General features: G+C 40.4%; 2 protein-coding genes across 2 annotated transcripts in view; one reads left to right on the top strand and one right to left on the bottom strand.

Annotated features, from left to right (window-relative positions):
- Positions 1–2,334: 2,334 nt before the first annotated feature.
- xrcc2 (X-ray repair complementing defective repair in Chinese hamster cells 2) lies at positions 2,335–9,110 on the bottom strand. Its single transcript, XM_017704114.2, has 3 exons — positions 9,049–9,110; positions 5,183–5,264; positions 2,335–3,250 (listed from the first exon to the last, which is right to left on the bottom strand). Exons 1-3 carry the CDS (start codon positions 9,085–9,087, stop codon positions 2,460–2,462), a joined length of 912 nt encoding a protein of 303 aa, XP_017559603.1. The 5' UTR covers positions 9,088–9,110; the 3' UTR covers positions 2,335–2,459.
- An 827-nt stretch (positions 9,111–9,937) lies between these two features.
- actr3b (actin related protein 3B) overlaps positions 9,938–26,185 on the top strand; it is a 43,905-nt gene continuing 27,657 nt past the window's right edge. Inside the window, exons 1-5 of the mRNA XM_017705627.2 lie at positions 9,938–10,254; positions 14,587–14,642; positions 19,614–19,738; positions 24,328–24,438; positions 25,569–25,664. Of these exons, the coding sequence (XP_017561116.1) occupies positions 10,211–10,254; positions 14,587–14,642; positions 19,614–19,738; positions 24,328–24,438; positions 25,569–25,664 (432 nt within the window). The 5' untranslated portion in view covers positions 9,938–10,210. The remainder of the gene's footprint in view (positions 10,255–14,586; positions 14,643–19,613; positions 19,739–24,327; positions 24,439–25,568; positions 25,665–26,185) is intronic.

The following is a 26,185-nucleotide window of genomic DNA, read 5'->3' as shown; positions in this document are numbered from 1 at the left end:
TCCAGCTGTTAGATACATTTCATGAACCTGTAGCCGCTACAGCTGTTAGCTACTTTTCATAAACCCGTGGCCGCTACAGCTGTTAGATACATTTCATGAACCTGTAGCCGCTACAGCTGTTAGATACATTTCATGAACCTGTAGCCGCTACAGCTGTTAGCTACTTTTCATAAACCCGTGGCCGCTACAGCTGTTAGATACATTTCATGAACCTGTAGCCGCTCCAGCTGTTAGATACTTTTCATAAACCTGTAGCCGCTACAGCTGTTAGCTTCTTTTCATGAACCTGTAGCCGCCACAGCTGTTAGCTACTTTTCATAAACCTGTAGCCGCTACAGCTGTTAGATACTTTTTATACCCTGCTGCGCCATTTAAGGTGGAACGGAGCAGTTCGAGAACGACAAACGACTTCAGCTTCGCGAGTTGTTGCAGATTAAACGTAAGGAAATGAGGAAACGAGTGATAATGAACGTAAATGAGTCCATCAATTTCCAAAATGATCGATGTTCGTCACAAATCTCTCCTTGCCGTTTCGTCATCTGCGTTGCTGTGTGTCAGTTTTCAGCGCTAAAGGGTGAATTAGCAGTCATACTGTAACTTCAGCATTATTGTGAAGTGTTAGAACTGTGTCATAACGATTTTTCAGAAAAGCAGGACTGTTATCTCTACAGCAGTGGAGAGATTATTCCGGCCTGATCCTCAGCCCAAGCGGAGTCGGTCACTGACGAGGATCTCGAGGCTGAAGTGTTGCTGAAGTTTGACTCTGAATGTCGGTCTATCTTGCTGAAATGTTTAAATTGGAGCAGTTTTATTTCAACAGTTGACAATGATTTGCACAAAGTTCTCTGGTCTGTTTTCGGTTATTTTTGTTGACTTTTGTAAGGAAAATCCTGGGATGACTGACTTTGCCTTTAGTCTAATTTTTGTTGGACATCACGCCTTTGGGTCTGTAAGTTTGATTGTTGGTTGCACTTTTTGGTGATGTTTTTATATTTTTCAGTTTTTGACATAATTAGAAAATATCTGTTACTCTTTATATTCTTTGTAAATTTTATGATGAATGGCCTAAAAGAAATTACCCAAAATGACATGGGAAAAATTCTGGTTCCATTCACTTACATTGAAAGTAAAGCATGTTTTTTCCTTCTCCTGTAAAGTTACCATTTTGGAGATACAAAGTTTTCTTCTGACAGCAGCGAGATTAGAAATAAGTCATTTTGGTATCCACTGTCTTGAATGAACTCACAACACACACTAATTCAAATGTCCTTCATTAAATTTAAGGGTTTTATAGCAAAATAACACAGTAACCAGTGAAAACATTTATTGATACAGAAAATTTGTTTTAAAATATGTGAACGAAGAGTGTTGAGACACCACAGTGACCTCTAGATCTAAAGACGTGAGTTTTAATCTCATTCCTGAGGACCTGCGGATTTGCACAGTGGGACAGCATAGCATCCTTATAATAATGGCAAATCCCTTCCAGCGGTCAGGTCTGCCAGAGCAGTAGCCTGTACAGGGCAGTCATGAGTGCCAAAAGCACTTCTTAGAAGTCTCAATCACAGATTTTAGAGTTTTCCATTTTCCAGCTTATCTGAATCGCTTGATAAATCACAGAAGAGTTTAATCAGGGAAGTTAAACCTGAGAAAACACAAAACCCTCAACGGTCCATTTCCTCTCCAATGCTGGTCTGATGCCACTGTCACAGTGGCTGCTGTGATACAACCACGTCCCTCTGAAATGTCAATCTTATGTGAGAAGGTCCTAAATTGGATTTTCTCCAATTTTTCAAAATCTCTGCACAAGGAAATCATTACAAGGGACATCCAGAGCAGCTTGGTGTGAAATGCTCTGTTCTAGAGAAACCTACAGTCAGAACTGTTCACAGTGGTGGTGATAGGAACCAGACATCTGAAGAGTTTAACATCTCTAAAATCTTACTGCTTCAAGTCTTAGACCTTGTTTTATCATAGCTGTGAGAGAATGTTTTGGCCTAAAACGTTCACTGTGGAGGGGTACATGCAGGGTCATGTGGTCAGGCAAAATAGCCCCCAAAGAAAACTTCAGATTTTCCACTATTTTACCACCATCAACATCATCAATAAACACCCAGAATATGTGTGTAGGTTCACTGGTGGCTTTGATAGTATATAAAATATCTATTTGTGTTGTAGACATTGTGACCCCTGGTTCCCATCACCACCACTGTAAAGTCAGTAAGTTTGTCTACAGTGAACCATTTCACACCAAACCGTGCTGAATGAGTTTGTTTACTTCTCATCAATTGAATCTCAACATTTTTTGAAAAATCAGTAAAGTTCCATTTTAACTTTATTGCAACAAGATTTTATTGTAGGTCATTTTGGACCATTTCTGGTGGTCTGTTCACCATGAACTGCACACAGTGCTTAGGTGCAAAACTCTAACATGACACTGGCAGTAAACATACACTCATTCACTGCCCTTCAATGAACTTAATCCCGTCTTCTGTGACATAAAACGTGCATTTTTTAACACCTTTTGTCCTGACTGTGCTACACGCAACTGTGAACACCTGTTTTTGATCCACAGGACTTCGCTCACTTTTCAAGAACACCAGTCTCTGTGTCAGGATCCTCTGCCATGTTCTGCAAAGATACGGCTTGTCGAAGTCCGTAAAGTTCCTCCAGGAAGGAGTAGAGCCGCTCGCTTCCGATGACCCATGTGGCGTGGAGCCGGCTGCAGACGAGTAGTTCCTCATAATAGCATGTGTAGTGGCAAAAACCACAATGCCGTAGTCTCTGCGGAACTTATTCAGCAGCTCGGCGCATTTCCTCAGGTTAGCCTCCTGCCGGGCCAAACTTTCGCCCCCGCTGCTGCGGTCCACCCAGTAGAAGGCGGAGATGCTGTCTATGACCAGCAGGCAGAGAGCCGGCCGGCTGCAGAACGTGCCTTCCAGGTAGTGAAGCGTGAGGAGCAGCTGGACCGAGCTGGAGCAGTGGACGACGGAGAGCCGCCGCAGGCAGGAGCGCACCGCCTCCTCTGTCTCACTCTCAGCGCTGTCTGCGTTTTCTTCGGCTGTCGGGGTCAAGCGGGCCTCCAGGATGCTCACCAGCCTCAGCATGTCGAAGTGGTAGTCTGTGTCTATAAAGACCACCTCCACTTCCAGCCCCCCGCTGTCCTTGGGGAGGACGCAGTGGATCATAAAGTGATACAGCATCTCAGTCTTTCCGCTCCCCTCAACTCCGTGAAATTCGACAACATCACCTGGACGCAAAAAGAAAATGTACATTTGTCTTTTTTGTCTTCAACGTTCCAGTTTCCATCACACTGCTATCATTACCATTATGGAAAAAGATGACATGTATTTATATATATTTGAAGTACATTCCAAACACCACAATGCATTTCAGAATATTTTGCCATATTAAACAAATACATTTTGAAATATATTTCCTTTAAAACATTTGGGGAAATAATATCTACAGAAATATACCACAGAAAAATAAATGTATGTAAACGTATTTATCAGATATATTCGAAAATGTACGAAAATAGCCAAAATATTGTATAATGCACTTTACTGTTTGATAACATTTGAAATGAATGTATTACAGTATCTTAATTTTAAATATTAGTAAATGAATCTTTAACATGACAAAAGCAAGTGTTGGAGGTATTGATACTCTGTGAACATGCATTTATGATTTGATATCCTGTTTATTTGAAACACATTTCGTGTGTCTTACTACATACATACATGATTAATACAAAGTATAAAGCAAAACACAGAAACATTAATTCAGCTCATATATATTTGGCTCTATCTGTAACAGTTGGTAAAACCACATATTATGAAAAAAATAAAAAAATAAATAAATAATAACAATTAAAAAAAAAAATAATAATAATAATTATATATATATATATATATATATATATATATATATATATATATATATATATATATATATATATATATATATATATATATATATTTGACCAAAACATTTTTTGGCCATTTTCATACATTGCAAAAATATATTTGATGTATATATTTGGAAAACACATTTAAAAAGACATCTGAAAAATGTATTTAATAAATAAACATTTTTGGCCATAAATTACTTATTTATAAAATATCTGATAAATTCAATATATATATACAACAAATATGCAAATATAAATACAATAATAAAAACACGACAAAAAGATCAAAACAGAAGTCAGAACTGTTCATTCAGTTCATGTACATTCAGTTCTATCTAAACCCTGTTAAAACTATATAGAAATGAAAAAAAAAAAGCAATAAGAAATATAAATAAGGCCATTTTATAAATAAGGCCAAAAATACACTGATCATTTCATATGTTGCAAAAATATATTTAATAAACACGTTTGGAAAATACATTTTAAATGCATTTAAAATGAGATTTAATAAATATTTATGTTTGCTATTATCATACACGGCAAAAATATAATTACTAAACACAATATATTTTTTCCACATGGGTAGCAGTGAAACACCAAAGTGAAGATACAATAGATGCTGGAAAAAGTATAAAACGACTTACGAGGCTTTTTTATTATGATAGCAACGATATGCACAGAAGTTTGAGCACCCGGTAGTTACTTGACATTTTGTTGATTTTCTGAATAAACTTCGAACACATTTAAATATACCATTTTTTCTGCAAACTTAAGTTTAACAAACAAGAAAAAAAGAAATCAATAGAAAATGCTTCATAACTTTTACACAAGCATTTTATGTCTTACTTTTTCCCAGTTTATTAAATTGAGTAAATAAACAGTAACTGTGCACTAAGATGTGCAGAAGCATGTCTCTGCAGAGGATGCGCAACTTACTTTCACTGAAATAGTCAACAAAATGTCCATTTGGCCAGGGGTGCCCAAACTTTTGCTGTATCATTGTATACAGTACGGAGCCCCACTGGTGACATCCTGTATAAATAAAAGTAATGCACGGTCACGACTTAGTACGGCGTGGAAACAGGATAACTAAGTTGTGGCCACGACTTAGTAAGCTGTGATTTCGTTCCCACGCCTTACTAAGTCATGGCCATGCATTAGGATCTCGTTCCCACGCGTTACTAAGGTGTGGTCACGCATTATTTTTTATTTATACAGGATGTCAGCAGCGGGGCTCCGTAATACAGTGACATGAGGCTGAATCATTACCTTGTGCCGGTCCACCGTCTTCAGGAAAAACATGCTGACCGATGTCTTTCAGTGACTGTCGCCCTGCAACTCTGGCTAATAGCTGTGGATGATAAGAAACGCATGATTAAGTTGTAGCAGCTTGACAGAAATAAGACTAGATCAGTGCTGAATACTGCGAGAAGAAAAAGGTCCATATATGAGTTTGTATAAACAGCACAGAGCTTAGTGCTACATTTAACTGTCCATCTAGGCCCACATGAGCTGATCTCCCTGTTAGAGGACATAAAACTCTGGCTAATAGCTGTGAACGAGCCCCTGAAGACCTGAGCTTCAGACCCCCGACTGAAAACATTTAGTGACAATCTGACACCAGTTCAGGCTGACCGCTAGCTAAGAGACTGTCTGATGGACAAACACAAAAGGTGGACTGTAACCAAGTAAATGTAATTCATTACTGTACTTAAGTAGTTTTTTTGTGTATCTGTACTGTGTATGAAAACGTAACGTCAAAACGAAAGATGTGCAAAGCAAGAACACCAATTAATTTCTACAAACACCATTTCATTGCATAGTAAATGAGTTTGGGCTGGTTTATGTTTATGAACAGACGCCTACAGATCAACATAGTAAAGGAGCTCATCTGTGATCCTGAGTTTAAAGCCAGTTTTTATTCAACTTAAACTTGGAACTAAGTTGTAAATAAATCTGAAACTGAAACTTTGCTTGTGTGTAAAAAGTGATTTCAGAGCCACTCGGTTCTCCCTGATGGAAACTGTTTACCTTCAGTGTTTTGTGCTTCTGATCATTTTAATAGACGTCAGCGTCACTAATTAATGACGTTCTATTAAAAGACTGGTTTACCAAGAGAGACGCTGGAGGACTTTCACCTGAAATGAGTTCATGAAGCCAGTCTGGTTATAAAAATGATAACAGGACATCAAAGCCAGAATTACTCTTTTAGTACTTTTACTTTATACTTAAGTACATTTGAAGGTAAATACTTTAGTACTTTTACTCAAGTGGAGGTCTAAAGGGAGGAACTTCTACTTTTACTGGAGGGATATTTTACCTTGGGTTACTCTGTCTGCTCATTATACACCACCATCACTGAAATGTTTTATCTGACGAGTTTTCATCAACATTAACAGTCGATGGTGATAAGAGGGGGCGGTGGAGATCGCGTTTGCAGCGCCTGGGCTTTTTAACCGCTGTTAGGAAAAACATGTCAAAGCACTGTTTTCAGTGTAGATAAACTAGACGTGACATCATTACGCCAGTTAAAGTGAACCAAGCTGCCGATCGCTGCATAAAACAACAGAAACAGACGGTTAAACAGAAGACGTTCTGGGTTTTTATCTTAAAGTTAAGATGTTTAGGACATTTTGGCAACTGAGGGTGATTCTGGGACACCGTTTTCTGATCTGGAAATAAGAGATTATAGAATTAAGAGCTGTTGTTCTGTAACGGTTTCAGTCCTAACTGGAATTGCCTTGACAACAAAGCAGGTCCACAGAGAGGAGAAGGGCGTCTGAACAGGCCTCAGTTCCTTCACTCCAGTATCTGTCCAGAGGTTTGTATTCACATGTTCATCCAACGTTTTTTTCTAAAATCAAGGGCGTTAATTGTCTCTCTTTGCAGCCTCTGGTCGTCCGGGAAGGCATGATGGAACATTGTGGAGGACTACAAATATCTGGGTGTGTATATTGACCATAAACTGGACTGGGCTAAAAACAATGACACCCTCTACAGGAAGGGCCAAAGTCATCTCTATTTTCTGAGGCATCAGAGGTCCTTCAACATCTGCTGGACTATGCTCAGGATCTTCTATGAGTCTGTGGTGGTGATCCTCTATGCTGTTGCATGCTGGGGAAGCAGGCTGAGGGTGGCAGACGCCAACAGACTCAACAAACTGATCCACAAGGCCGGTGATGTTGTGGGTGTGGAGCTGGACTCGCTGACGGCCGTGTCGGAGAGGAGGACGCTGTCTAAGCTGCAGGCCATTATGGACAATGGCTCCCACCCACTCTACGACACGGTGATGAGACACAGGAGCTCATTCAGACTCATTCTACCGAAATGACCACAGAGCACCACAGGAGGTCATCCTTACCTGTGGCCATCAAACTCCATAACTCCTCCCTTTATGTACAATAACTCAGAGGTTTTATACAGTATGTCTCATACTTATTATCACAGTCACTGCCACTTTAATGTAATTGTAAGAATTTAAACTTGTACATATGGCAATTTTCTCTTTTTGTCTTAAATTATTAAAGAGTTTATTCTTTTAAATAAATGGTTGCAACTGTAACAACTGCAATTTCCCTCTGGGATCAATAAGGTACTCTGATTCTGACTGCTTGGATTCAGATTGGATCTGACTGCATTCAGTCACAAGACAAAAGCATTAGTGAGGTCAGGAGCTGATGTTGGATGATCACTTGTGGATCACAATCAAATATTAATAATAATAATAATATCACAACTGACAAATGACATGTTTTTGTTTTACTGTTACAGCTCATTACAGTGAAGACATAGACTGATGAGGGCCTCGATTTCACAAAAAAATATGATATTTTCAGTGCTGCGCCTATTCCAATGTGTACACTCTTTAAAAAACATGGTTCTTCAAGGGCTCTTTAGTCAGGAAAATGGTTCTATATAGAACCATGAACACTCAAAGGGACTTCTGCATGCTTCAGATTGATGGAGAATGTGCTGTAGATGGTTCTGTGTAGACCCTTTTTGAGTAGTGCTCTATGTAGCACCAGAAAGCGGTCGTCTATTGTTACAAGCTTGACACAGTCACATCTTAACCATTTAATCAAGGAGAAATTTTGAAAAATCGGTGGAGTTCCCCTTTGTGAAGCCTGAAGTGACGAGTGTGCATGCATTCTCTCTCTTTTTTCTTCTCCCTCCCTCTGTTTCTGTCTCTCTATCTCCCTATCTTTCTTTCTCTCTCTCTCTCTCCCTGTTTATCTCCCTCCTTTTCTCTCTCTCCCTCCCTCCCTTTCTCTCCCTATCCTTCTTTCTCTCTCTCCCTCCGTTTCTGTCTCTCTATCTTCCTATCTTTCTCTCTCTCTCCCTGCCCCGTTTATCTCCCTATCTTTCTTTCTCTCTCTCCCTCCGTTTCTGTCTCTCTCTATCACCCTATCTTTCTTTCTCTCTTTCCCTCCGTTTCTCTCTCTCTCCCTGTTTCTGTCACTCTCTCTCCCTGTTTATCTCCCTCTTTCTCTCTCTCTCCCCTCCTCTGTTTATCTCCCTATCTTTCTTTCTCTCTCTCCCCCTGTTTCTGTCACTCTCTCTCTCTCTGTTTATCTCCCTATCTTTCTTTCTCTCTCCCTCCCTCTGTTTCTGTCTCTCTCGCTCCCTCTGTTTCTGTCTCTTTCTCTCCCTGTTTCTGTCTCTCTCTCTGTTTATCTCCCTATCTTTCTTTCTCTCTCTCACTCTCTCTGTTTCTGTCTCTCTCTCCCTGTTTATCTCCCTATCTTTCTTTCTCTCTCTCTCCCTCTGTTTCTGTCTCTTTCTGTTTCTGTCTCTCTCTGTTTATCTCCCTATCTTTCTGTTTATCTCCCTATCTTTCTTTCTCTTCCTCTGTTTCTGTCTCTCTCTCTCTCCATGTTTCTGTCTCTCTCTCTCTCCATGTTTCTGTCTCTCTCTCTCTGTCTCTTTCTCCCTGTTTCTGTCTCTCTCTCTCTCTCTCTCCCTCCCTCTGTTTCTGTGTCTCTCGCTCCCTGTTTCTGTCTTTCTCTCGCTCCCTGTTTCTGTCTCTCTCTCTGTTTATCTCCCTATCTTTCTCTCTCTCTCTCTGTTTCTGTCTCTCTCTCTCTCTCTGTTGGACAGGTTTGACGTTGAGACTCCACTCTGTTATAATCAGGTACCTGAGCTCCAGTCTCCGCCATCCTCACCCTCTCCGTCATCTCTCCGCCATCCTCACCCTCTCCTTCATCTCTCTCGGCTCATCCCATCAGTTACCGCGCAAAAACAAACACACTTCTGCTTCCGGGCATACTGCAAACCACTCGTCAAAATAAAAGCCCTTAACCCAGAACTGCCTGTAAACTTTTACAACGGCGACGATCAGTCAGCCTCATTGTTGACAAAGGATATTATTATAAATAAGATTAAAAAATATATAAAATGTGTGTGTGTGGCGTGTGTAACGGCAAGGGATTTTTGCACAAAAAATCGTTAAATTATTAATTAAAAAAAAAAAAAAATATATATATATATATATACACACACACACACACACACACACTCACACACACACAGATGGGTACTTTCAGAGTGAGCATCCTCAGCGGGTTCCTGGTATGTCAGCGGGTTCCTGGTATGCTACATTAGCTACCAACACATGACTGTTACGTTTTTCTATCCAAAGTGGACCATTATCATATTTATTTATACGTCTGGCTCATTTTTATCCACTAAAACAACAGCTAACGTGAGAAAAGGTCATTTTTGACGTCTCTCATCGGCGCAGTGGTGGTGGACTGCCTCCTGGTGGTTGGAGAAGAGCAAGCAAACTAAAGCCAGTAAACACAGTTCGCATGTTGTGGTAACGTTTTGGCTGTTTTACAGACGCGAAAACGTGCAGATGTCCCATACACGGCTCACTGAAACAAAAAAAAGTCTGTTTTCTTTATCGGTCGATTTCGCCAGCTCCTCGTCCGAATTTTCCCGTTCCACCTTAAATGATGAGCGTTTATATTCTGGAGCGTGAGGCTTGCTCAGTCGTAACTGCTGTAACTTTTAAGGTGGAACGGGGAAATCCGAGGAAGGAGCTGGCGAATAGGAGGCTGGCTTCAGCCAGCATGTTTCTATTTTTTCCCCTCGCCCTTTACTCGGGAAGTACTCTCTCCCCCTCTCACGGAGAAATAATGAAATAATAAAGAGGGCTGTGGGCGTATAAGGCAGCGGTAGAGCTCCTCCGCTGCGAAGGTAAATACCCCCTCTGTAGCCGCTGTGGTGGCGGAGTGAGAGAGCAGGGCGCTGCGTTCTGAGCGGAGGCTGGTCGTGCTTGGTGAGCTGGTTCGGGACATGGCAGTGCGCTTACCTCCCTGCGTGATAGACTGCGGGACGGGGTGAGTTATACAGGGCCTTTATTATGGCCTTCAGGCTGCCTGCGTCTCTCTCTCCCTCTCTCTCTCTCTCTCTCTCTCTCTCTCTCTCTCTCTCTCTCTCTCTCTCTCTCTCAGACACGGTTCTTTAGCACAGACGCTGATTCTAAACAGAACCCTTTCCATGCCTAAGAGGTCCTTTGCATGGTGAAATGGCTCTTCAGAGTGATGGAGAAAGTGTTGTCTGTGCCCCTGCATAGAACCCTTTTGTAACCATATAGCTGCATTCTTAAAAAGATGTCTCTTCAGGGGTTCTTTAGTGAAGACAGTGGTTCTGTTTAGAACCGTGAACACCCAAATAACTGTTTGCATGCTTAAATGCCCAGAACCTCTCCTTTAAATGGTTCTATGTAGCACCAGAAAACGTTGACATCATAACACTAGCAGAACCCTTTTTGGTGCATTGTAGAACCACTTTCAAAAAAAGGTTCTATATAGAACCATATAGGTCCGACACATTCTCCAGCAATCTGAAGGCCATGTCACCATGCAGAGGACCACTTTAGCATGCAAGTGGATCTTTGAGAGTTCTTGGTTGTACGTAGAGCTTGTATAAATCTTTATAGATCTATAAAGAACCCTTAAAGAACCATGTTTTGAGCTGCTCTCCTGTCCTGTTGTCTTATCCTGCTATAATAAACGAGGCGAGGTGCGCCGCACGAACTTCATCCACACTGTCTGTTTTTTGTCCCACTTCTGGGCAGCGACAGCAGCAAAACTGGGTCAGGTTTAGTGACGACTGGACAGCGGTAATTCTTTCTTCTTCCACAGCTTCGTCTTGTTTATTTTTCGTTTTCTACTGCCGGGCAGCTGATCACTCTCACTTCACTCGTGAACATCAGTTTGTTTGAGGGGAAATTCCACCGGTTTTTAAAATGTCTGTATAATTCAGAGCTTGAGATGTAAACAGAGTCTCTGTTATAACACGCTTGACATCGTAACGGCAGAGGAACCCTTTTTGGTGCTATCTAGGACCCTTCTCACCCCCCCCCCCCCACCCCCCCCGCACTGTACTCTATTTGAACTGCTCAAATGAAAAACCACATTAATAAGAGTAATCATTGCTTCATTGCTGGATACTTGCAGAACAACCCAAGCCAAGTTAAACCCATGAATAAATCTGGCTGGTAATGCACTGAGCGGGATTTCTCGGTCATTTGGGTGCGTTTTTCCAAATTTCATCTTAATTAAATATTTGAGATGTAAACAAAGTCATTCCGAGTGGCTTGGGGGTGAAGTGGTTTGCTGTAGAGCCACTTTCCATTGATGTCTTTACAGTGGTGGTGATGGGAACCAGGGGTCACCATGTCTACCACACAGATAGAGCCACTTTGTTTACTATCCAGAACCATCAGTGGTTCTGAACCTACACGTGTCTTCTGAGTGTTTATATATAAAAACAGTGGAAAGATCTAAACGCGTAATTTTTCTTTGAGGACTGTTTTGCCTTGCAACCCCCTGCACGTACCTCTAAACCATTAATAGATTAAAATAAATCGATCAGAATCCTTATTAGGCTGAAACCTAATCACAGAACTGTTGTAAAGCAGTGCCTCAGGCATCAGGCAGTGAATTCATAACCATGTCATGTAGGAACTTTCTGTGAGGGAGCTTTTAGAGGCGGACGTCTGGTTCCTATCACCACCACTGTGAACAGTCACTGACTCTCTAGAACTGAGCGTTTCACGCCAAACCGCTCTGAACGGCTCTGATCTTATCCGTTTAAATATGTAGAAACTTTGAGAAATCGGTGGGCTCCCTCTTTAAATAGACCATCCCCGCTTTTGACACAGAACAGTATCTGTGCTAAGATGAATGGTTTGTCATGCAGTAACGACAGGGCAGCCAAGGTCAGTAGTCAATTAGCTGAGATATGGTGTGGGCTGACATCCCCTCATTTACTTACTGCGGGAGATGCAGAGAGCTGTAATATAATCCTGTTATTTATTTAATTAAAACAATGCGTGGGTCTACATGGTGGTCTTTTTTTTAAACACAGCCTCAGCCTGCCTGCCTGACTGTGGAGTCCACACATATAGACCTGTTAACTCTTTATAGCCCATTTCTGCAGTGAGGGGGGAAAATGAACCCTTCTTGTCACTGGAGTGGAACCATCAAGGGCTTTTATTTTACTGTTCTGTTTCAAAACATTCGGTAATGAAAAGGTACATATACGAACTTTTCACCTGGAGAAACTGATTTAAAGTTCACAATCAGACCTTGAAGCCGCTGCTGTACATTTGAGGGAACGTTTGCACTGTTTGTACCTTGATGAAGGAAAAATGTACCTGCATTTCCAACAGTGCAGTTTCCATATACGAACCGTATGGACTGGGGAGTGAAGGGCATGTTTTGAAACTGTGTTAGCAGAGTTTATATCCTGCATCAAACTTTTATTTGATAAAATGAAGGAAATTCTGGTTTGAGCCAAGACAAGTAAAACAGAAACACTTGAAATGCCATTTTTTCACAATTAATTAAATAATCTGATTATACATCCTACTGTTATAGAAGGCACATTGATTAAATTGATTAAATTGCATTATTATTATTATTATTATTATTGCAACAAAAATAGCAATTTATAAAACACAAACAAGCTCATCTGTTCTTTATAGAACCATATAGCTGCACAGAGGTTCTATTGAGAACCATAACCACTCAAAGACCCATTTGCATGCCTAAATGGTTCTTAGCAAATGCTTCTGCATAGAACCTTTTTGAAAATGGTCCTGCTTGAAATTGTAACAATAGCAGAACCCATTTTGGTGCTATGTAGCTACACGCTTTAAAAATATGGGGTTCTTTAGTGAAGACAATGGCGGTACATAGAACCATGAACACTCAAAGAACCATCTGTATGCTTAAATGGTTCCTTGGTGTTGATAGAACTCTGCTGAGCTACAAAACTGACATACAAGCTCATCTTCACTGAGACGGCTGAAAGTGTAGCCTTATTGTAGCCAATGTTTGCTGGTGACACTATATATATATATATTTATATTCTATAACTATAGAGCACCCATATAGCGTAGTACATGTAGTGGAACTGTAGATACTGTAGAATCTATAGAAACAACATTGTGTCTTTATGACAAATCAAACTATATAACATGTTATACAGCAATATATAACTATAGAAGGTGTAACGTCAGGGAGCGATGAGGCGGACGCATGTGCTGAGATGAGCGACTTTTATTAAGGGCAAATCCAGGGTCGTGGTCGATGCAGTCCAGGTTCAAATGACCAGTATGGAGAGCAGGAGGGACAAACATGCATGACAAAATGAACACAGAACTCCAAACAGACCAGAAATAAACAAAACTCTTCAGACAATACATACACTTCACACAGTACAGCCAACAAACTCAACAAACTCAGGAAAACACAGGGCTTAAATACAGGGGTTAACGAGGGACAGGCGGAAACACAGGTGAGAACAATCAGGGGCGGAGTCACAAAACAAGGGGCCGGACTAAAAAACAAAACAAAGAAGCACAAGGACAGGACTGGGAAATAACACAACAGGAGCACATGGACAGGACTGGGGAGGGGCCAGTCGTGACTGAAGGTAACAATTTACTGTAGGGCGCTGTTCAATAGGCTACGTGACATCTACATAAGGTTGTCATGACATATCCCTACATAACTGTTTGCAAAAGCTTATTACAACAGGCATCATCTAACATAGAGCCTACTTCAGCTGACTTTGGTCAAATTAACCTTGCCAATTTAACTTTAACTGGCCAATTTAACCTTTACAGCAAGTGGCATATTTTGAAATAAACATTTATAAAAACATATGTAGGACTATGTAGGTTATCATGATAAGCTTATGTAGATGTCATGTAGCCTTATAAACAGCACCCTACAGTAAAGTGTTACCCTGTATAACTATGAAACACCTCCTCGTCATATATTCTTAGCAGCTTTTCTTGCACAACATAATATAAATGCATATATCAACATAATCCAACGTTAGAAATGATAGAAAAACTGATACTTTCCAGGTAAATACATTCTGGGAATGCAGTCATCCAAATGAAATTTCATAATGAATTAGACTATAGTGCCCTGCGATGGACTGGCGATCTGTCCAGGGTGTGTCCTGCCTTCCGCCCGATGACCGCTGGGATGGGCTCCAGCACCCCCTGCGACCCTGAGGGAGAAGCGGCTTAGAAAATGAATGGATGGATGGATTAGACTATAGTTTTTTGAAAAAAGCTCGAGATGTGGAGAAAAGTTAAGGGGGGGGCTTCTTACTCTGTACTAATAAAGTGTTGTTTTGTGTTTCAGATACACAAAGATTGGCTATGCAGGAAATACAGAGCCGCAGTTCATCATGCCATCCTGTAAGTACTGTGTTTTTAAGATATGGTCAAATACAGGCTACTCATAATAACAATGAGCTCATCCCTGCTTTGGTACTAGAGCAGCTGTGGTTCAGGCAGGCTGTTTAGCGCACCGTGGTGATTTAGTGGTTGGATAGTGTAGTGGGTAACCCCTCTGCCTTCTACGCTGTAGGCTGGGGTTCAATCCCCCTCCTGGGTAAACACCCTACACTATACCAATAAGAATCCTTGGGCAAGACTCCTAACACCACCTTGGCCTGCCTGTGTAAACTGATCAAATTGTAAGTCGCTCTGGATAAGAGCGTCAGCCAAATGCCGTAAATGTAAATGTGATTTAAACTTGGACGTTAACTGATGAGTTGAGTCGTGTGTGATTGAACAGAAACGTCAGCCAGCTGTGCTGAGCATGTTTCAAATGATGCTGCTGTTGTGTCGGTTTGTCAGACTATCCAGTGTTAATATCCAGTGTTAAATGAATAAACAGACAATGGCTGTGAGTGTTCAGCTTTGTTCGGTCCAGCTTGTGCTCATCAGTCTCTTCCATACTGAACTTTATTTCCATAGAAAATGTCGACACAGACTGCATCGTGTTTCCATGGTAACGCGTTTATGGATCAGTTCTGAACATGCGATCGTCGTTAAAATGACATGCGCATTAGTGAGTTGACGTACGTGTCACTTTAACTGCTCCGTACGCTCAGTCTCCTTGCACTAATGTTTATATTTATATTTGCACTATCTACACCCACAGACCTTAATCCTATGTCACTTTAGTGTTCATTTTGGGACCTTCTTATATTTATATTATTGTTTTATTTATTTATTTATTTATTTAACATGTTATTATTATTATTATTATGCTTTATTATTCTATTTTTCTACAATTAGTGCTTATTTTTATGATTAGTGTTTTTTTTAGTATCTATTTAAATTCACACTTTTCCTGTTTACCGTCTATTTAATGTTATTGTTACGCCATGGGGGGTCTGAGAGTAATGTAGTTTCAGGACACTGTATGTCCTGTACATATTGTAGTATTGACAATAAAACAAACTTGACTTGACTTATTTCTCCTTAAAGCAATAAACCCATAAGCACACTACATAGTGCACTACGTAGGAATTTAAAACTGGATCCTGCAGCCCAACGGTGTGAAATACAGCTAAGAAACTGTCATTTGGGACTCAGACACATCCACACCTGATAAACGATGCCCTATTTGGCTGTAGAGGCTAGAATTTCTAAACCTTCATAGGTAGAACACTATTTAGGGAGTACAGAGTCGTTTGGGATACAGCCTGGGTTCACGACAAATGACATTTTTAGACTTGTACAGTGGCCAAGTGGCCACCACTGACGTGGTGGTGGTGGTGTGTGAGTGTGTGTTGCGCTGGTCTGAGTGGATCAGACACAGCAGTGCTGCTGGAGTTTTTAAACACCTCAGTGTCGCTGCTGGACTGAGAATAGTCCACCAACCAAAAATATCCAGCCAACAGTGTCCTGTGGGCAGCATCCTGTGACCACTGATGAAGGACTAGAGGATGACCAACACAAACTGGAGTGTCTAATAGAGTGGACAGTGAGTGGACACAGTGTTTATCCTTTATTAATCCCACACCAGGGAAATTCAGCTCCGCATTTAACCCATCTGTGCCATAACCCCCATATACACACTAGTGAATGAGCAGTGGGCAGCCCTATCCACAGTGCCCAGGGAGCAGTTGAGGGTTAGGTGTCTTGCTCAAAGGCTCTTCAGTCATGTCCTGTCAGCTCAGGGGATTGAGCTGGCGGCCTTCCAGTCGCATGGCTGGGCCAATAACCTCCAGCCCATGACTGAATAAATAACTGTGACATAATTGATGACAGTACTGATGTATATTGTCATGTTGCCCAGTCCTAATTAGCTTTCATCGTTACCTCATAGTCTGGTCACTTTCCAAACACATTCAAGCTTTCTTAAAGGGAAGCCTGTGAAATGAAAGCAAACAGACAGTGTGGCTGAAAACAGTAGTTACTGACAGCAGTACTTTACTGTAATAAGTTTGTTGCCCACTGTATGGCTATATTACCTGGCCTTGTCTCTGCTGTGAGTCCTTTAGTGCTGTGGGAGTGAAATGGTTCTCTTCTCTGCCCACCACTCAGGGTTTTAATTAAACAGGGCCATAGGGAAAAACTAACTAAAGCCTCCTTATCCCTCGCATTACATTTTTCTGTGCCTTACGTTTACATTGCTATTGCTGTTTAAAGTATAGGGATGTTGACTGTTGCTACAAACAGTGTGATTTCGCGAAAGGCTGCCGTCCAGCGCGTTCAGACCAAACGTGAACTTCCACTGTACTACACGACCACAATGATTGTTTAGCAGGATCCTTGAGTGTTCTGTAAGCATATGTAAATGAGCTGCAGATATTGGCGTGGTCTGACAACTGAGCATCATATTATTGTTGAGTATAAACGGATGCAGACTCTACAGGCATATCCTGTGAAGGTGTCGAGTTCACTCATGTTTAGTGATATTGTAATATATTACTGCAATGCAATATACTTCAATGTGAAGATGACTGAAAAAGGGTTCTATATAGCACCCAAAAAGGGTTCTCCTACTGTTACAAGCTTGACATTGTAACAGTAGAAGGACCCTTTTTGGTGCTATATAGAACTCTTTAAAAATATCATGCATGGTTCTTATACAGCACATTCTTAAGGATCCTTTAATGATGTGAAGAACCGAAGGGTTCTTGGTGTTGTATATGGTTGTTTATAGCACCATGTGTCTTTACTAAAGAGCCCTTTGCATGCTTTAAGGGTTCTTTGCATCATGAAAGGTTCTTCGGATTGATGGAGAATGTGCTGTAGATGGCTCTATACAGAACCTTTTTGAAAAAGGTTCAGTTTAGCGCCAAAAAGGGTTCTCCTGTTGTTACAAGCTTGACATTTTCAAAAAGGGTTCTATATCACCCAAAAGGATTCTTATACAGCACATTCTTAAGAACGGTTCTATGAGGCAAAAAAACCCTTTAATCATGCAAAGGGTTATTTCAGTGTTCATGGTTCTACAACCCCAATTCCAGTGAAGTTGGGACGTTGTGTAAAACTTAAATAAAAACAGAATACGATGATTTGCAAATCCTTTTCAACCTGTATTCAATTGAATACACTACAAAGACAAGATATTTAATGTTCAAATGGATAAACTTTATGGTTTTTGCAAATATTCACTCATTTTGAATTTGATGCCTGCAACACGTTCCAAAGAAGTTGGGACAGGGGTGTGTTTACCACTGAGTTACATCACCTTTCCTTTTAACACTCAATAAGCGTTTGGGAAATGAGGACACTAATTGTTGAAGCTTTGTAGGTGGAATTCTTTCCCATTCTTGCTTGATGTCCAGCTTCAGCTGCTCAGCAGTCCGGGGTCTCCGCTGTCGTATTTTGTGCTTCGTAATGCGCTGCACATTTTCAATGGGAGACGGTCTGGACTGCAGGCAGGCCAGTCTAGTACCCGCACTCTTTTACTACGAAGCCTCGCTGTTGTAACACGTGCAGAATGTGGCTCGGCATCGTCTTGCTGAAATAAGCAGGATGTCCCTGAAAAAGACGCTGCTTGGATGGCAGCAGATGTTGCTCCAAAACCTGTATGTACCTTTCAGCATTAATGGTGCCTTCACAGATATGCAAGTTACCCCTGTCATGGGCACTAACACACCCTCATACCCTCACACCCTCATCAGAGATGGCAGAGTTTTAACTTGCACTTGTAGATGGAGCGACGAACTGAGTTCACTGACAGTGGTTTTCTGAAGTGTTCCTGAGCCCATGTGGGAATATCCGTTACAGAATGATGTCGGTTTTTAATGCAGTGCCGCCTGAGGGGTCGAAGGTCACGGGCATTCAGTGTTGGTTTTCTGCCTTGCTGCTTACTTGCAGAGATTTCTCCAGATTCTCTGAATCTTTTGATGATATTATGGACTGTAGATGATGAAATCCCTAAATTCCTTGCAGTTGCACGTTGAGAAACCTTGTTCTTAAACTGTTGGACTATTTGTTCACAAAGTGGTGAACCTCACACGTCCTTGCTTGTGAACGACTGAGCCTTTCAGGGATGCTCCCTTTATACCCAGTCATGACGCTCACCTGTTTCCAATTAACCTGTTTACCTGTGGAATGTTCCAAACAGGTGTTTTTTGAGCATTCCTCAACTTTCCCAGTCTTTTGTTGCCCCTGTCCCAACTTCTTTGGAACATGTTGCAGGCATCAAATTCAAAATGAGTGAATATTTGCAAAAAACAATAAAGTTTGTCCGTTTGAACATTAAATATCTCGTCTTTGTAGTGAATTCAACTGAATATCGGTTGAAAAGGATTTGTAAATCATCGTATTCTGTTTTTATTTATGTTTTACACAACGTCCCAACTTCACTGGAATTGGGGTTGTATATAGAACCATTTTCTTTACTAAGGAACCCTTTGCATGCTTAAAGGGTTCTTTGCATCATGAAAGGGTTCTTCAGATTGATGGAGAATGTGTTGAAGATGGTTCTGTGTAGAATCTATATGAAAAGGGTTCTATATAGCACCCAAAAGGGCATGTTCAGCACATACTTAAGAACACTTTCATGATGCAAAATCCCTTTAATCATGCAAAGGGTTCTTGGTGTGTCCATGGTTGTTTATAGAACCGTTTTCTTTACTAAAGAACCTGAAGACTGAAGAACTTTTTTAAGAGTGTAGAAAGAAATTGTGAATATTACTTGTACAGGTACAGTGGAAATACAGAGGTAGTAAATACATTAGAGTAACAAATATACAATCAATAAGGAATTCAGACTGAATGTATGTAGTGAAATGTACAGACTACTGCTGATCATAATCAACAACGCCTTTACAGTGTAGCTCATTAATAATTTGACTGAGTCAGAATGACTCTGACTGAGTCAGAACGACGTGTATATGACTGTGCTGTCATCCGCAGGCATAGCAATCAGAGAGACAGCAGGGGTAGGAGACCAGGCCCAGAGACGCCTCATGAAGGGGGTGGATGACTTGGATTTCTTCATTGGAGATGAAGCCATTGACAAGCCTAACTATGCAACCAAGGTGATTTAAGCGGTTTGCTATCATTCATTCCTGCATTGTTGCCGAGTTCAGATGAGGTTTTTCTCTGTATCGAAGCGAGAAAACAGAAATGACTAACAGTAGTGCACAGATTACAGTAACAGAATGAAACATTACCAATACAAAGTTTAAAATCAGAGTCAGAATCAAGCTCTATTGGCCCGGTCGGCTGCGCATACAAGGAATTTGGTTTTGGTTACAGGAACTCACAGAGCTCAGTATCAGACAGACATCCACATGTAGGGAATAAGATAAAAATAAATATAAAATATAATAAAATAAAATAAAAGCTGCATTCCTACCATCACACACACACACACACACACACACACACCTAGTCATACCTGTAAACCTTACAATGTGCAAAGTATGAGTCTAAAGTTAAAGTGCTGAGTGCAGCAGCAGTTAAAGGGTGTATAGTGGCAGAGAAAGGGGTCAGTGAGGTGACAGTCAGATAAGTGGGGTCATATGGCAGGTGAGTAAGACATAATTCAGACAAAAAACGTGGCTTATTATAAATCCTGCTTACCAGATTTGTTTATACATCCATACATATTGCACATTGCACTGTAACCTGTTTATAGATCCTTGCATATGGCACAAAATTTACTTGAAGGGTGTCTACATAAACACTTCATAGCATGTTCATGAATATTTAAATCATCATTCATAAAGCTTGAATGTTTTGCATGATATTAATTTGGAGTACTATGTCAGTTTACTGAGAGTTCGTAAACATTTTTTATTTTGAAAAACTATTATTTTCCGTAAAAAGCCTAATTTCTGGACAGCCGAAATAAAAATCGCTTCGTTTTATACCTGCGGTCATTAAGCACTTTGACACACCTCCACACTAAGATTCAGTAGAATGGTTGTTCCTAAGCATATATAAGAATTTAAGAGTAACGTGACATAAAAAACAACAAATGCTTAAGAAGAAAACAGATCATTAAAAATAAATTGAAAGTATAGGTGAAACGTGCCCGAGCATCGAAGCACTTAATGACCAAAGGCATAAGGTGAGGTCATTTTCATTTTGGCTGCCCAGAAATGAGGCATTTTACTAAATAATATTTGAGGACTTTTATTTTGAGAACTGCATCGCAGCAGAATGACATGGTCCATATTAATGTCATGTAAAACTATCTGTCTGTCTGTCTATCTATCTGCCTGTCTGCCTCTATCCATCTATCTATCTAGTTATGCACTGTAAATAATTATGTATTATTTTTATTATTATAGATTTTAATGATTGCACAGAGCAGCTGTTACACACTGGGCACTAAAACACAGAAAAGCCTTTAAACTGTGACCCTCATTACATTAATCAGAAACACACACACACACACACGTTTGCGTGCCCCTGATCTAATTACATGTGATTGCGTTAAAGGTTTGTACATCCACTACTGAGAACACACTTAAATATAGTATTTTTAGCCAATTTACTGCACAGTTTCTGTTTATTTGCTGAGTTTAACATATTGACAAACGATAAAACAAATATAAAATATGCCATAGCTTTTCCACAGGCCACATTTTATATAATGTATATAATATAGATTAAATTCAGCATATTTACAGTAATTGCGTATTAAATTGTCCAGAAGTGGGTTTTCTCTTCAGGTTTTGCTCACTTGTTTTTAACGTCACACAGGGTGCCCAAACTTTTGCATACGACTGAAAATATTTTTTTGGACAGTAACTGAGTAAATGTAATCTGTTACTGTACTTAAGTAGTTTTTTCGTGTATCTCTACTTTACTTAAGTTTTTCCATTCTGGGCGACTTTTTCCTTTCACTCCACTACATTTCGGAGTCTAATATCCGACTTTTTCCTCCTACATTTTGAGAAATCTGTCGTTCCTTTTGGTTTCTGTGTGTATAAAAACGTAACATGTCAAAACAAAAGAAGCGCAAAGCCAGAGCACCAATGATGGAACTAACCGAACCTGTAAAAAGACCACAATATAGAAATATGTCCACATATGCAGTCGAGACTGACGCGGCTTTTTTCTGAATTTCTACAAACACCATTTCATTTTATAGTAAATGAGTTTGGGCTGGTTTATGTTTATGAACAGACGCCTACAGATCAACATAGTAAAGGAGCTCATCTGTGATCCTGAGTTTAAAGCCAGTTTTTATTCAACTTAAACTTGGAACTAAGTTGTAAATAAATCTGAAACTGAAACTTTGCTTGTGTGTAAAAAGTGATTTCAGAGCCACTCGGTTCTCCCTGATGGAAACTGTTTACCTTCAGTGTTTTGTGCTTCTGATCATTTTAATAGACATCAGAGTCACTAATTAATGACGTTCTATTAAAAGACTGGTTTACCAAGAGAGACGCTGGAGGACTTTCACCTGAAATGAGTTCATGAAGCCAGTCTGGTTATAAAAATGATAACAGGACCAGATCAGAGCCAGAATTACTCTTTTAGTACTTTTACTTTATACTTAAGTACATTTGAAGGGAAATACTTTAGTACTTTTACTCAAGTGGAGGTCTAAAGGGAGGAACTTCTACTTTTACTGGAGGGATATTTTACCTTGGGTGTCTCTACTTTAACCCGGGTACATGGTTTGTGTTCTTCGTCCACATCTGTGTTTTGTTTTGTCTTTTTGACTCTCGGCCCATCACAGATGTTGTGCTTCAACCACCCATGACAGAAAGTTTGGTCTCGCAGCTTTTTGCTTGAATTACGTTTGTTGCAAATGCTATTGCAGTCCCAAGAACAGGTCTGGAAATGACAGCTGGTGTCAGAAGGACCCTGGGAAAGACTTATAAGGTTATACGCTTCCCACAGTGTCACCTCTGCTGTTTTCATGATAAAATAAAAGTCCCCTTCCAACACATGTATCTTACACAGTGATATAACGTTATAAAATATATTAGACAGTAATATATTTTTCTCAAATGTCAAAGACATTCCAGTGTAGGCTATGTGATGCCAGCAGGAGGCAGTAAGATGCCGTGCAGCGCTGTGCTGGGGCTGAGAACAGATGCTGGTGTAGTATCAGAAAGCAGTGCTGCAATTTCTGCCACACATAATGACTAATTTTTTACAGTTATCACTTAATTTACAGTAGGGACCTTATAACACATGCATAAGGATTCAATAATGCATTTAAAGATCAATACTTGAGTATTATTGAACTGCTTATATCAGTATTCACAAGGGGTCCTTAGATTATTGAGTGAATTATATTGTATTGTATTAGGGCCTTTATACTAAACTGAAGGACATTTGTTTGATTTATGTTAGTTATCAAGCATTACTACCAACTAATGGAACTTAGAAGGCAGTTCTTTAGTTCAGAACATGATATATTATGTAGTTATATGAAAGATTTTGATGTGCTCAGTGAGTTTTATACATATTTTGCCATATCGCTTTAGTTTGAGGGTACATTTTATAGAACTGATGCAGGACATTCCTAACTAGGCCTTATAAGTTTCATTCTTGGGAGTGATGCTTCATAACAGTGTTATAGACGGAACAAATGTCCTGCATGTTAACTCGGTGCCATTTGCTTCATAAAACATGAAATATGTCATCTCTCCTGGACAAAAGCTGTTTATAAACACTTAAGCTTTGCTTTCTGAATGTGTTATTCAGTACTTATGTATGAGTCATGAAGTCTCTATGTAGGTGGTCATCAAATAAATTGATTAACTGTTATTCACTTTCAACTGTGTTTAAATGCATATGTATCATATATAGAGTGCAGAGACTACCATTCATTTATTTGAAATCCAGTAAAAACAGCCATTAAGTACAAGTTATTTGTTTAATTATCAGTCAAATTATTATTTAAACGATTAAAAGAATTAGAAGAAATGCGACTCTTAACAACCGTGAGAGACCGGGTCGACACCAGAACTGCCCCCATCAGATAAACAGCACTTAAAGCTTTGATCTCTGAGAGAGAGGAGAACATCAAGCTGCTACAGATCTGAAAACATCCACAGGTGTTTCTGTCCATCCTTCCACTGTGAGAAGACCACTCAGCGCTGTGGGTCTGAAAGGATGTGTAGCTGTTCAAGAAGAACCTCGCTGAGAAAAGGAGACGGACACATCAAACAATAGACTGACCACCCCAGAGTCCAGACCTCAACACCACTGAATGGGTTTGATTACTTCAGAAAATCATCAACCAGCTTCTAAGACTGAACTTTGGAGTCGTGTCTGCAGATTCTTTGAAGAACTGAAAGTGAGTCTCCTGAAAAGAGTGGAAGCTGGAATGAAGGCAAAACGTGACTCAATGGACACTGAAAATAACTGGTATTATATTTAGTTGGTTATGTTTTCTGATTTTTTTCAGATGCTGAACACTAAATAACATAATTAATGGCTGTTTTGCCTGGACATGAGTAAATGAATGGTAGTCTCTGAGTTTTGCACAGTGCTGTATGTTATTTTATTGTAATTTCACTTCATTTCTGTTGTTCCCTTCATCATAAAATGTTCACACACTGTAAGGAAAGTCTATCGTTTTTCAAACGGTTCTACAAAATAGGAAAACTATTGTGAGGTTCATGATGAGTGTGTGTTTGTGCGTGTGTCCTAGTGGCCCATCAGGCACGGTATAATCGAAGACTGGGATCTGATGGAGAAGTTCATGGAGCAGGTGATATTTAAATACCTGCGAGCGGAGCCTGAGGACCACCACTTTCTCATGGTGAGAACTCTGATACATTGTTATGTGCTGCTTTTAAACCTATAGAGCAGAGGTCAGTAATAGGCAGACCGCGGTCCAAGTCTCGACCCAGACACTGTCCTATGCGGATCTGGACCTACAACTGATAAACTATGGAGAATTATTTCATTTTGTGGTTCTATTTTAATCACCGTAACATTTCTAGTCCTTACGGTACTAGTTTAGCAGCCCAGGAGACTCACTGACCAATCGCATGCGTTGTAAATATCATGTGACGCTACTCAACCAGTCAGATCTGTGCATTACAATGAGCACTGAGACTCGAGTGAGTGACGCCACACAGGGGAGGGACGAGCCGAGACACAGCAGTCGGAGAAGAAAGTGAGTCAGAGGGAGGTTATTTCACATGGCGCGATCTAAAAAGAGAAAACTGACAATAAATGTTATTGAAGTGGACCCTTATTTATCCCACAACGGGGAAATTCCACCTCCGCATTTAACCCATCTGTGAAGTGGAACACCACATACACACTAGTGAACACACACACACTAGGGGGCAGTGAGCACACTTGCCCGGAGCGGTGGGCGGCCCTATCCGCAGTGCCCAGGGAGCAGTTGGGGGTCAGGTGACTTGACCTCAGTCACATACTGTCAGCTCTGGGGATGGAACCGGCTGGTTCCCTAACCTCCACTTCAGTAAACAGTATATGGCGCTGAATCATAATGCAAGTTAGACATTATGATGTTCTGGACCTTTGAGGGAATTTTCTTTAACTGGACCCTACAGAATTTTAATTAAACACACCTGGTGTAGAGTAAAACCTCGCAGTGGTTACTTTGTATGGAAAACCAGCAACGATAACGAGAGGAAGATTCTCCTCACCGTCTGTTTACAGAGGCTCTCAGGTAGAACATTAAGTGCTGTTAGCACATAATGAATCGTGTCATCTCATCTTTCCTACAGCAGCATTGTTATTTTGTCCTGAAAGAGGATTTTCCCGCTTTGTGTTTTCTTTGCTTCTGAGGAGCAGACTCCAGCTTTTGATCTCCATATTTGGCTTCGTGGAAGATAGACTTGTTATGAGCTGTTTTTGTGTGTTCATATGAGTTGTTTGAACTGACTGTATTTCCCTGTCATTTGTCCTCCTCAGACAGAGCCTCCACTCAACACCCCGGAGAACAGAGAATATTTAGCTGAGATAATGTTCGAAACGTTCAATATTCCAGGCCTCTACATCGCCGTCCAGGTAAAACCCAAAAGCATTTGGAGACGGAACATTTCTTTTGTTAGTCTACCACTGTGTACTGTAAACGTTCTTTTTCATGCTTCATTTCTAATAGAATGGTTTTGTTCCAAAATGCATTAGAGACCTCTTTCAAGAAGTTCCCTCTTTGACGTAATATATGTTTTTGGGAGTGGGCTTTAGGCACAGGGCCCCTTTTGCTCATTCTAGGTGTCTAGGCCTCTTTTACTGCCCTGTTGTGGCTTCACAGCAGAATCGGATTTGTAGGTAAAAGTAAAATAATCCTTCTTTGCAGTGAAATAAAGCTCTGCTGATCAACAGTTCAACAGTTTTAACAGTAAATGGTCTTAAATGCTGGAGTTAACTGCCAATGTAGAACTGCTAATTCACCTCTCGCCTAGCTGGTAGCTAACAAAAAGGCAAAGAGAGAGATTTAAGATGAACATTGAAAATTTACAGACGAATGGACTTATTTGCATTCATAATCACTCCAGCTGGTTTCCTGATACGTTAATCTGCAACGA

Source organism: Pygocentrus nattereri, chromosome 3, assembly GCF_015220715.1.
Source record: "Pygocentrus nattereri isolate fPygNat1 chromosome 3, fPygNat1.pri, whole genome shotgun sequence".
In the NCBI taxonomy this organism is placed as follows: Eukaryota; Metazoa; Chordata; class Actinopteri; order Characiformes; family Serrasalmidae; genus Pygocentrus; species Pygocentrus nattereri.
The sequence above is the reverse complement of the archived record's forward strand: the minus strand, read 5'-3'. Positions and strand labels throughout refer to the sequence as shown.

Bases quoted from the DNA above. Each gene is read 5' to 3' on its own strand.
- xrcc2 (XM_017704114.2), bottom strand. From the start codon at position 9,087: ATGACGGAGAGGGTGAGGATGGCGGAGACTGGAGCTCAG. The intron at 5,265-9,048 runs GTACCTGATTAT...TATCATCCACAG, and splicing joins TGGCGGAGACTGGAGCTCAG to CTATTAGCCAGAGTTGCAGG. The intron at 3,251-5,182 runs GTAATGATTCAG...TTTTGCGTCCAG, and splicing joins AGACGGTGGACCGGCACAAG to GTGATGTTGTCGAATTTCAC.